The sequence below is a fragment of the Onychomys torridus genome, chromosome 13 (genome assembly GCF_903995425.1).
Source record: "Onychomys torridus chromosome 13, mOncTor1.1, whole genome shotgun sequence".
Classification (NCBI taxonomy): Eukaryota; Metazoa; Chordata; class Mammalia; order Rodentia; family Cricetidae; genus Onychomys; species Onychomys torridus.
This window is the reverse complement of record NC_050455.1, coordinates 42,423,035-42,436,180: the sequence shown is the minus strand read 5'-3', so window position 1 is coordinate 42,436,180 and position 13,146 is coordinate 42,423,035. Positions and strand designations below refer to the sequence as shown.

Genomic DNA, 13,146 nt, shown 5'->3' with positions numbered 1-13,146 from the left:
CTGTTTCAACCCTTTAAAGTTAAAAAGATGTCATTCTTCAGTTCCTTAAAGAGCATTTAATCACTTAGGACTTAAATGCTGTCACGGTCACAGGTAATTGAAAGTGTCTAATGTTAGAAATGAATTTCCTAGCAGTAAGTCAGACTCAGTCACCATATTCAGAATATGCTAGGTTATGAAGTTAAAAAACTTACTGATTAAAAGTAAAAAACTCAAAATCAAAACTAGAGAAACATTCATAAAATTAACACTATTCTTTCTCAGTTCAACAATCAGGCAATTTTTATAACCAAGAAAACCTTAAGAATGAATTTTACCTGTTTAAAAAAAACAGCATCAAAAAATTGGCATCATTCAGTATCCTTTTTCATAACAGATTTTATTTTTCCAGGTACTAAACACTTTAAAATCTTGAAACCAGACAAATTTGAAATCCAACTATAATAACACAGATTTATATTAATTTTTTATTAATATAAATTTTATAGTAACTATATAAATATATAGGTATATTTACAGAGGTAAATAAACCATAAATATAATATATTTATATTAATATTTTCAGATTCTCAAATAATGTTTAACATACAAAATAACTAAACAGAACTTTAGATCTAAGGTTCCCTTTGGGGTGATCCTGGTTAACAGTACCATGCCAGCATACACATACAAGAGCCGTTCTAGTCTGTTTATTAACAAACTGTGGAGTACACTCCCGTGACCCATGCCTTAATTAACAATATCTTGTGAACATGTTCTAGGTCACAAAACTTCTTTTAATGCAGTCTTTAACAGCTACATATGACTTTATGACTATTCATGATTTATTCAATTCACCTGTTAGCTCCACACCACAGGGCGTTACTCATTATTTTACAATTTTATCTAGCCCTGTACATAAAACTGTAAGTGACCCAAATATTTCCAACACAAATCTGTAGAAGTAGAATTAATGACTAAGTGAATAAAAACAATTCCAAGACTTCTACAGCATACTTATATTGGCATTTATGTCAAAACTGTCTAAAAATCATCTCAAATGTTCCCTCATAGATTCTCTGACATTTAAATACTGAAGTATATTTCTCATTAGACTTTTTCTTATTAGGGCATTAAAGTCAACTTCCAATATTAAGAACGCTTTTTCTGAGGATTTAAAGTTCTCATCTTACACAAGAAAAGTGTTAGAAAAACCTCAACCCTTGAAGTGAGCATTCTGTCCAATTAAAATGTTAATTTACTTAACTACTAAAATGCACTTGACTCAGTAATTTTACTTTCTATGCATCCTAGAAAGACAATATAAAAAGCAAAAAACATTTCTATTATATGGGTCAAATGCTCCATATGACAAGGTCAAAAAACTTTAATAAAACTTTTAACTTAAATTTATGAAAACCAAGCATGATGGTGCACCCTGTAACACCAGCATTCAGGAAAGAGAGGCAGAAGGATCAGTAGTTCAAAACCAACATACACTACATAGGGAGTTTGAGACCAAGCTTTGGTTACATGAGGCTAAGTCTCAAAAAAACCAAGATATAGGCCGGGTGGTGGTGGCAGTGGCGCACACCTTAAATCCTGGCACTTGGGAGGCAGAGCCAGGCGGATCTCTGTGAGTTCGAGGCCAGCCTGGTCTACAGAGCGAGATCCAGAACAGGCACCAAAACTACACAGAGTAGCCCTGTCTCTAAAAAAAAAAAAACCCAAGATATAGAGAGAGACTGAGGAATACAGTGAGAGAGGGAGGGAGGGAGGGAGGGAGGGAGGGAGCTTGCGATCAAACACCGAAGTTCAAGCAACCTCCAACGCCCTGCTTCACTTACCAGTTGTATAGCTATCATAAGGACTGTTTTCAGAGAAAATGTTCTATCACATAGGTCGAACAAATCTTCCAAACTAGGTCCCAGCAGTTCCAGCACCATAGCGTTGTATTTACCACAAGGGCCAAAATAGTAAACTTGAGGTATACCATCTAGGGAAAAAGAAAAGGTTACTTAATAATTTCATCACCTTAGATACTAAGCCTTTTCCCTAGAAAACCAATAAGCAATATTTTAATTTTTCTAGTTACTTTAACGGTAACGATTTTTTTTCCAGAAACAAAAACAAAAACCCCTTTTCTGATGAACCTCCTTCTTCTCTAAACCCACTCTGTGATGTTCACATGGCAGCTCAGCACACCTGCACTGTAACTGTGTCCCTGGAAGCACATGAAAGTACATTACTCTCTCTCTACAATCTCATCTGCTGAGCTATAATCAGAAAGGCTCAGACAACAGGAGCCTACTTTTATTGAACTAGGTAGTCACTGCTGTCCTTACTAACTCCATGCTTGGCATCCTGCTAAGATCAACCCAAATATCAGTGTGGGAAAATTCCTAAGAGTTCACCCTTACAGTTAGGGCTATGTGTATGGGGAGGTATAAAACACACGTGTGTGTGTGTGTGTGTGTGTGTGTGTGTGTACACGTATGTATAGTCCCTATCAGCAGATCTTAAGTCAGTCAAAAGGCAGCCTAGATGGTCTAACCTTATCTCATCTTCTTTAAAAAGTAGCTCTAAGAATCAAAACCATTTAGAATGAGTGAGAGCTTGTCCAGAGCCTTAAAGAAACAAGCTCTGTGTTATGCAGAGATCCACATACAAGGTGGAAAGCCTCTAAGAACAGAAGGCCTCAACCCTACAGTCATTAGGATCTGAAGTCTGACAAACAAAAACAAACAAACCTAGTGAGTACAGGGAGGATATTAACCTCAGGCCACAGCCCAGACTCACACCTTGATTTTAGCACTGAGACTGTCAACAGCAGAACCAGCTAGGCCATGCCGGGTTTTCTGAGCCTTGGAAAGGGAAATAATGAAGTTTCACATTTTAAGTCACTAAGAATTGATTATGAAGTCCTATAAAATAACAAACCTAAAGTCTAACATTCTTTTTTAGAAATAAATTTCCAATAAATAGATATTGAGTGATCTCTTTACCTAAGTACTGCATTTATAAATGTTTCATATGAGAACATGAAGCTCTGCTCTCACAAATTCTTGTGGGAGGCTTTCTATCTTTCCATATACAATTTAAAACAAAATCCTTTCCATTCTTTTAAATGAAGAACTTTGGAAATAGGTTCCTTCTTGTTAATCCTATAAATCTGAGTGCCAATTGCTGCAGGGGCAGAAGAAAAACCATTGAACTAGAAAGCTAGAAGCCAGCACAATCATGTTCCCAGACTGTCCTAACATTCACCAGTGGTGCTGTGTGGCTGGGTGTCATTCAGGCTCAAGTGGGTCTCCATAACAGCAGTTTGGGCAAGAGCACCCGCCATTTATTTTTCAAGGTGAAGATGACAATGCAGCAGGACATGGGGACTGGAATACTACAATTGTGGCAGATACAGAGAGTGGAAACAAGTACAAGCTGTACCCACTTTCCAGAACAGCAACCATTCTCCTGGGGCTGTCAACAGGGAGCACACCACCTAAGCATAAACAACTCGTCACTCATCATTCGTGGTAAGACTTACTAAAGCTCACTGCAACTAAAATCCTGTTTTGACTAAAATAAATCATGCACAATCAGAGCCTGGAGCAACAGTCAAGACCTAGAACTTGCCCCTGGGACTTTTCAACAGCTCTCCACTACACAGTTTGTAAAGTTCTTCCCACAATACTATCTCCTCCTCCTCAGAACTGACAGCTGCTAATCACGATGTTCTCGACTGAGCAATCTCTAGTAAAGTATTTCCTTTATTTTGTTCTTTAGTATGTTCTTTCTGATCTATAAGAGGTAAGTAAATGAGATCATCAAAGTCTGTCAAACTATACAGGATATAAAGATTGTAAAGTTCCTTAATGACAGGACTTCTCTACTTACTTATACTCACCATCCACTGTCCAATAAAGTTGTAGAGACGCAATCTCTGAATAAAGTCTCAAAAAATTGGGGTTATTATATGGCTAGTATTTTGTGGTCAGTTTTTTTCAAATGTTACCCAAAATGGAAAAACACTTAAGGAACATCACTATCTTTATTCACTAAATACTTATTGATCATATTATTCACATAAAACCAAGTAAGATACCATAACTGAAGGGTTAGCCCAGAAATGCAAAGTTGGGTCAACATTTTTAAAAATCCACCAATATAATTCACATTTAGTAGAATGGGGAAGAAGTCATATAACACAAAAGAAAGAAACATCTAACACAACTCTGATGAAGTCCCATAAAGCACATTTATGTCGGCTACAAGCTAGCACCACACTTAACGGTGAGAGACCAAATTCATTCCACTAATGACTGGGAGCAAGACAAGAACATCATCCACTTTGAACTCTTCTAGTCAACCACACTTCAACAGAACCAACCATCAAAATGGAGCTCCCCATAATAAAGCTCCGTGTTACCAAATATCAGACTTGTTTAACTAACCTTTCCAGGAATCAGGAGAAATTCCCTAGCTGGCTAGTTTCAATCAGCATGGCGTTTAAGTTGCCTCTACTTTAACCCTCACACAAAGTGACGTGATCTGACGTTAACTAGCCATGTGTTCTCTACTGTTCTGTCTCCCCTCTACTATCTTATGAAGGAAGTAATCCTGAAATGGCCAATCTGTTTCTTGTTCCTTGTTTCTGCTTTTGTCAGCCTTGTCCCGTGTATAAAACCACTCTTGTTGCTTAGCTCACCAAGCTACTCAATTCCACGTTACGAGTGTTGAAGATCTGTAAACCTGGCACTCTTCAGCTGGGGTCTCACCTGGGCTGTTTACAGAAAGACACTGAGGCAGTTTTTGTTTGGTTTGTTTTGTTTTTTGAGACAGGGTCTCATTATCTAGCATAGCCTGGCCTGGAACTCATTATTCAGATGATGCTGGCCTCCAACTCAGAGATCCACCTGTCTCTGCCTCTGCAGTGCCAAGATTAAAGGTGTGCACCACCATACCTGGTCTTGGTGCAATCTTTTAAAAAAGAAACACTGATCGGAGAGTGCAGCTCAGTGACAGAATTCTTGTTTAGTGTTCCTAATACCCTGGTTTTGATCTCTAACCCTGGAGAACTAAAGGTCTATTCTGAGCTGGGATGGTGACCTACATGCCACCAGCAAATAGAGCACTGAGGACATGAAGAAGAGGCTGGAGTTCAGGGTCATCCTCCAATACACAGTGAGTTTGGAGGCCAATATGGACTACAAGACCTATATCAAAATCAGAAAAACAAATAAAGCCAACTAAAACCTTAAACTAAACTACTGTTGAAGTCCTATCCTTTGACAAGTACAAAAACAAAGCATTCTTGAGAACTCACAGAGAAACTATTCAAGACAAACTGATAAAATTGTTACCAAGTCATTAACAACTTTATAATGCTTCAATATTCTGAAGGTGGCCTGACCCAGGCAGTAAGAAGAAAAGGAGCCAGCACACAGCCTGCCCCGCCCAGGGCTCTCCACCAGGGACATAGTGTTGTCCGCTCCATGGCCCTGTTGCCACTGCCACCAGTGTGGATGTCTGTAGCTGCACAGAGTTGGTTTGGCCCCACCCTCACTGGCTGCAAGACTGGAGAGAACTAGTCCTGCTCCTCACTGGCTACAGTACTCGGGAAAGCAGATCCCACACCTCTCCTGGGCAGCACAATAGAACTGACCCTGTTTGCAGGGCACAGGTGAGCTGGTCCTGAGGGCATGAGAATGGAAGAGCTGGTCCCATCCCCCTCATCTGCTAGGTGGTAGTGTAGGTAAGGAAAAAATACAATTCCCCCACCTTGCCACTTGCTGGCAAGTGGGAGAACTGCCCCTCACCAACTGCAGCACTCGGGAGAGTAGACCCTGCATCTCACCTGGGTAACAGCAGAACTGGCCCTGGTTCTGCAGGTGTGGGTGAGCCCACCTGGGGCATGACCGCAGGGGAACTTCCCTCACCCCTTGCCCCTTGCTGCATAGGGTGAACGAACTGGGACAGTGTTGGAGAGCTCACCCTTATGGTTAGGATGGGGAACAGCTGGTGGACAGACCAACTCTGCCCAGAACCAAGGCTATGAGTTAGCCCTCCCCAATATCCACCCAATCTATAAACTACTGGAGCACGTGAAGGGGCCAGGTCTATGGATCCAAAGCTGCATGATCTCCACAACATGGGGGCAACATCAGGATACCCAAGAAGAGTCCAAGTGAGGGCCAAGTATCAATAGTGTAACAGAAGCCACAAGCCTCGAACCAGACCAATGACTCCGCAGCAAACACTTGCAAGTAAAGATGTGTGGACTGGAGGGTATACTCTGTGACTCATTGGGTCACACTGCAGCTTCCACAATGAGATTTTTTTTTATTTGCTTTTCTCTTAAATTTTATTCTGTTCTGTTTTTTGTTTTGTTTTTTTTTTGGGGGGGGAGGTTGCAGGGACAGAGAACAGATGTGAAGGGACCCGGAGATAAATAGGATCCAGATGCATGACAAAGAATAAATTAAAAGTTAAATCTTAAAAAAAAATGCAAATATTCTAACAAAATTTTGTGTTACTATCTATTATGGTCTAATTTGGACAATGAAACATGATGTATTTGAAATATATGCATGTCGATGAAACAATATCTTCCAAGAGATCAAGGCTTCATATAGATGCAAAACCCTGCCTGGATAAGAGATTTTAACATATAGACTCAGGGTGAAAGTTTCTAACTTTACACTGCAACTAAACTTTAAGAAACCACCACTTTTCACACTTTGGTATAGTGCCTGATTTGAATGTAAAATGCCCTCCACCATATACACACCAAGTGTATTTGAACACTCACTCCCTAGCCAGAGATGCTGTTTTAGGAAGTTTCTTCCTAAAGAAGCAAGGACTTTGGGATTCACAGTCCAGAGGAGAATGGAGGACACGGGTGTCAGGTTTTAGGGCTCTATCAATCTCTGGTCTGTTTCCTCTGCAATGAGAAAAATAACTAACACAATGTCAAAAGTGTATGCATAGTTTAAATAACCAATCAAAGCTGACACAATATGAGCTCTAAAAACAACAGTGGTCTTTGAGACCATTTCAGGGGGTAATCAATATTAGAATTACTTAATAAAACATGGGGATTTAATTTACCTTTCAACTCTCGTTTTCTACCAAGTTAGTTCATAGTAAGTTTTCCTGAGATGGCAGGATATGTGCTATCATGATGGTCTGAAGATATGAGAAGCTGGCTGTTTTCTATTACACTGGAAATTTCAAATATTTGCAAAACAAAGCAGCAACACTCTTCCTGTTCACTTATATTGAAAAGAAAAGTAGTTCAATTTGATTTTTTAAATGTTTGGAATGTTATTTTAAATGACCATTTGGGAACTTTTATATTTACTTAGATTTCTGGTATGGGCTATATCAGTCAATCCACTCCACAGCAAAGGTCTCTGAGATTCTCAAAAGCCTTAAAGGCGTAAAAGGAGCCCCGCCCCCAGTGTCTGGGCTGGGCCTCCTCGAGAGGCTTCTTGGCACCCCAAGTCCTCTCACTGCAGCAGTCCTACAGGAGAGGACAGAGAGGGCGGGTTCTCAAAGTTCCTTTGTGTTGCTGTGTGAGCAGGTCTCCTATGCTGTCTAGATGAGGTCAAACTCATAACCCTCTGCCTCAGACTTCTAAGGGGGGGGGTCACAGGCATGTGTTAATAGACCTGGATAATTTCTTAAGCTTGGTAAAACATGATTCTGAAAAGCATGATCAGGTAACTCTGTAAAAAAGATGAATTCTAGATATCACTGATGTTTACAGACAGGGCTTATACAACAACCAAAATTCTTCGGGAAAAAGTATAATTAATAAGTATAATCCTATAAATTATAGAATCCTCTATATTCATTTTACAGCAGACAGAACTAGAGTTTTTAAAGGACAGTATGCATAGAAGTGTCGAAAACCAGATGGAAACATGTAAAGAATACAGAAGTCATGACTTTTTCATAAAGCACAGATTGGGAAGGTAGAGGGGGCAGCAGGAAGAAGGAAGGGAGGTTCCCTACTTCTTAGAAGACAATACTGTGAAGTTATAATTTTAGTAACAACCACTATTGCTACCACCAAATTAGTGTAGATCTGCATAGTTCAAAGAACCTCAAAAGTCAAGTCACTCACTTGAAAAACAATGTTCCCATAGGAATACCGAAAATATTCAGTTATAAATTAATGACATGACAGCACACAAAAGTCTCTCTTCTAGAGGAGCTAAGTGGTAGCAAGAAATGTGCTGCAAAGCAGGTATATTTAGCTAGGGTTTTACCAGCATTCACTGGGAAAGGCCATTACATGTGCAAGAATACAGATCTGAAAATAATAGCCTCATACAAGTAACAAATAGTAAGCTTAAAACAACTAGAAAGTGACCAGTAGAAAGAGAAAGAACACACCCAAGGACACTGAAGATGATATGAGCAAACACCTTAATGAAGACCATGAAAACACCAAGAATTGAATGGAATAATGAAAACAATTCAAGACATAACAGTAGAATTCAACAAAGAAATAAAATCACTAAAGGAATCCCAAACTGAAATAAAACTGGAAATGAAAAACTCAGAAAGTCAAACAGAAACCCCAGAGATAAGCCTTACCATGAGAGTAACAGACAAGGAAGAGAGAACTTCTGATCTTGAAGACAAGGTATCTCCATCAAAGAAAATGTCAAATCTAAAAAATAGGCAGAAAACACCCAGGAAATCTGGGACACTGTACAACACCAAACCTACGAGTAATAGGTATAGAGGAAGTAGGAAAGAAAATCAAAATCCATGTCAAATGCAAAGAAAATATTTTTAACAAAATCATTTAAGAAAACTCCCCCAATCTGAAGAAAGGGATGACTATCAAGGGTATAAGAGGCATACAGAACACCAAACAGACATGACCAGAAATGAAACCTCCCACAACATATAATAATCAAAATACTAAATGTACAGAAGAAAATGATATTAAAAGCTGTAAAGGGTTACATATAAAGGCAGGCTCATGAGAATAACACCTGACTTTTCAATGTAGATTCTGAAAGCCAGAAGGGCCTGAACGGATAGATTTTTCTACCAACTCTAAAAGACCACAGGTGCCAGCCCAGACTACTATACCCAACAAAACTATCAATCACAATCAATAGAATAAGGAAAATATTTCACAACAATAACAAATTTAAGCAATTTCTGCCCAGCACTTCAGTTCCACAGAAAGCACTCAGTCTGAAGTGATGGTCTGAAGAAGTCTGAAGAACTATACCTAAGAGGACACAAGAACAAATAATCCCAGGACAGTTCATCAAAAGAGGGGTAGAAAAACACACACTACCACAACAAAATAACAGGAATTAATAAATACTACTCATTAATAACTAACCCACAATTCTCCAAGGAAAAGACACAGACTAACAGATTGGATTTGAAAGTAGGATCCATTTTTCTTCTGCCTCCAAGAAACACACCTTAACATCAAAGATAGACATCACCTCGGTGTAAAGTATAGAAAAGGGTATTCTAAACAAATGGATCAAAGAAGCAAGCAGATGTAGTTACCTTAATATCTGACAAAACAGACTTCAAAACTAGTCGGAAGAAACAGAGAAGGACACTACATAAAAAAATCCACAATATACTCATTAATACAAACGTTCAAGTTTACTAACACTGCAAGGACTACTTATTTGTATATGCTCTTAGTGGGAGGAAATGCAAACTCTGTATCATTTGAAGAAACGGACAGCTCTACCAACTAGAATGTAAATATGCTTACAGAAACACACATCAAGAAATTCTATTTTATTAAATCTAGGGAAACAATATACTGTACTACAGAAAAACTGTACAAGTAAAATCATTACAATTAGAAGAATAGGAATAAACAAAAGTGGCACTTGAAAGCTACAATGTAACACATAGTAGAAAATTTAACCATAAATATTTGCCAATAGCAAAATCTCTATTCCCATTAAGATTTAAGAACTTCATGCACATATACTTGCATTACCTACTGTTAAGAAATTACTACAAATTTGATAGCTTAAAATAACAAAAACACTACACCTTAGAGGCCAGTGTCTCAAATCAGTTGCATGAGGCTGAATCAAGGCAGAGCTATGGTCTCTTTACAGGCTCTAGGAGAGAACCCAGGAGCCTCCTTCAGGATCTTAGAGCTGCAGGTATTCTTTAGTTCATTCAGATCACTCCAATCAATGCCCCCATGGGCACATAGTCTTCCCCTTCTCTGTGTATGTCAAATGTCTCTGCTTTTCTAGTAAAGACACTTAGGGTTGCATCTGGGCTTACCTAGACATACAGGATAATCTTGCAATCTCAAATGACTGCTATATGCTAACTATAGGTTCCAGGGATCTCCATGTGGATATATTTATGGAACCACTTTTATATCCATCATAACATCAGTAATATTGCTATAAAGGCTAACAATATGGATGCTCAGCAGTGAAGGTATTTGCCAGCAAACCTAACAACCTGGGTTTAGTCCCCAAGACACACAAGGTGGAGAGAGAGCACCAACTCCTACACACCTTCCCCTATCCTCCACATGTGCACTACAACACACCATCTTCTGAAGTGGGAACTGGAGCCAGATGCCCTCCTGACAAATCTACTAGGAACTCTCTGTACTAAAAGAGCAGGAAGCACTCTTAGCCACTGAAGCATCTCTTCAGCCTCAATAAAAAACATTTTTTAAAAAAGAAGTCTCTGTAATCAAATTTAAAATACTATTTTTGAAACTAAAGAATTAAATTATTTTATTTATTAATTATTAAATTATTAAATTATTAAAATTCATATAACTTACCTCCAGATCCTAACTGCTTATAGAATCTATATTCCAAATGCAGCTGTGGTGCTCTGGATTTCATGGGCTCCTAGGCAAACAATTGAAGAACAAAAGGCATTTCAGTTATAAGACAATCACTAGGTTCTAACTCCAACTGTTTTAAAGTGTAGTATCAACTCATATACACTATAATATTCTACTAGGTATCTCTATTCCTCTAGATCTATATAAAAAAATCGGCATTGTGTTCAATGTTCAATAAATTGATACCATCTGTAAACATATATAAGTAAGTATCTGAGCATCAGAAGAACCAACAAGGTTTAAAAAAAACATAATTAAATTAAAAGCATAGTTTTCTGCAACAAAAGATAAACACAACAATGAACAAAGAGACTGAGGGAAGTAAAAGGTTAACAGAAAGACTATGTCGATGCATTATGAGAGGAAAGTAGGAACCACATCATTAGAGATCTGAACAATACAGTCTAATAGGCAGTGATGGGAAAGTGGGCAGCAATGGTCACAATCAAAAAAAAAAAAAAAAATCAAGAATGAGAAGCCCAAGGAGGTATGTATAAATATATATTAAGTGCACTAGAGACTTCAATTCATAAGGATTATTCATAGAAAATGGTAAGCTTAAATCTTGAGGGGCAATACAGAGTAGTAGTTAAAAGCATGGAGATTGAAACCAAATTATACTAGGTTTAAACCCTCGATTTCCCACTTCACTAGCTGTGTGGTTTGGAAAGTTAGTTAACTTTGATGTATGTTGCAGTTCCTCATCTGTAAAATAGTTAAAACTTTTTATGGTCCCCTCTGTCCCTCCCTCCCTCTATATATGCATGGGTGTCTGTGTGTATAATATAAAATGTAACATAAAATAGTGAAAAGTAGTACCTTCCATATAACAACACATTATCCATAAATTTTGATTAATTGTCTAAAAATACACAACCTTAAGATGTGAAATAATGTCCACTTACACCATCACAACTGAAATTAAACATACATCTTAATCACTGATGTCCTCCAGGTAAAAAGAAAAGGAAATGGTCCTTACTCAGTTTAGTAATTTCAACTTGATTCCTATACTTCAACAGCAATTACAATGTTACAATACCACCATGTAGGAAAAGTCACATCATCAAAGAATGACATTTTCAGTTGTCATGGGCAACTGGTAATTATGTGATTGGAAACCCTAGGTAAGCTACCAATCTGAAGTAGAGTAACAAAGACAAAAGTGAACACCTTGCAAGCTGGGACAGAACTATAAATAGCCACTCTCTCAAAAATAGCAAACAGTGCCTTTATTTCTCCAAAATACAGACACGAGGTATATCTAAAAGTGACTATCTTTATTGCTGGTTCTAAACAAAATTATAGCTCACCTACTGCACTCAGATATAATCAACACAGCAAACCACACACATGGAAAACAATAAACTAAGGACCAAAATGTAAGCATTTTTCTGACTTTCCAATTATTTTAGGGAGAATGTGACTATAGGCCATACTTCTCTCACAATACAAAAGTAAAAACATTCCCAGTTACCCTAAATTATGAGTAGTAACAATTTTTGTATGTAATGCTGACCACTACACTTAAAAAAAGACAAACAGGCTGAGTGTGGATTACACCTGTAATCCTAGCACTGGAAAAGGGGCAGAAGTGGATCCTGAGTTCAAGGTCATTCTCAGCTGTACATCAAGATCAAAGCCAGCCTGACCTAGAAAAAAACCCTGCCTAACAAGATAGAGTAAAGGAAGGGTGCCCTGCCCCGACACCTCCCCAGAAAAGGGCAAAAAAGGGAATAGACAAAGTGAACTGCAATGAAAGTGTTACACGTACATGTATAGAGAGGCTAGAAGATGACACGGCTGGCAGTTTCTAAGGCACCCGTGGAAGGAACAGGACAGACAAGTTCCAAGTCTGAAAATAACCGGACTTGAGGGTCACACCTGATTGAATTAACCAGACCCAGGGAGCAGGCAGCCTGGCAGTGGCTCCTGTCCCCTCTGCACACAACTGTTAATTATGGCCGCTTTAGCACTAGCATAGAACACCACACAAAATCAGATTGCCCGCTAAATATGTACAGTTCCTGTAGGCTCAGTCTCTCTGCTGTGATTCCTATACAGAGTCCTGTCTGCTGAAATTGGCTTTCTTTAAAATGACCTAACGCATAACCGGTCCAAGTGCTGAGAGCAACCCTAAATGGGAGAGCTGCTATCAGTCCCTCATAGCCCCACCTTAGTCCTTAAACCCTCAAGGGATATAACCTTTCCTGAAGAGGGGCAGAAAGAATGTCAAGAGTGGAAGGAGTGGTGTAAAATACTGTCTTCTGGCACGGCACGGC

At 38.7% G+C, this 13,146-nt stretch overlaps 1 protein-coding gene across 4 annotated transcripts in view; it reads right to left on the bottom strand.

Annotated features, from left to right (window-relative positions):
- The window catches only part of Csnk1g3 (casein kinase 1 gamma 3), a 92,565-nt gene that overhangs the window by 40,472 nt on the left and 38,947 nt on the right, over positions 1-13,146 (bottom strand). For all 4 annotated transcript variants that reach the window (XM_036204967.1, XM_036204969.1, XM_036204968.1 and 1 more), the window contains exons 4-5: positions 10,799-10,868; positions 1,827-1,975 (exon numbers count right to left, since the gene is read on the bottom strand). In XM_036204967.1, the coding sequence (XP_036060860.1) occupies positions 1,827-1,975; positions 10,799-10,868 (219 nt within the window). The remainder of the gene's footprint in view (positions 1-1,826; positions 1,976-10,798; positions 10,869-13,146) is intronic.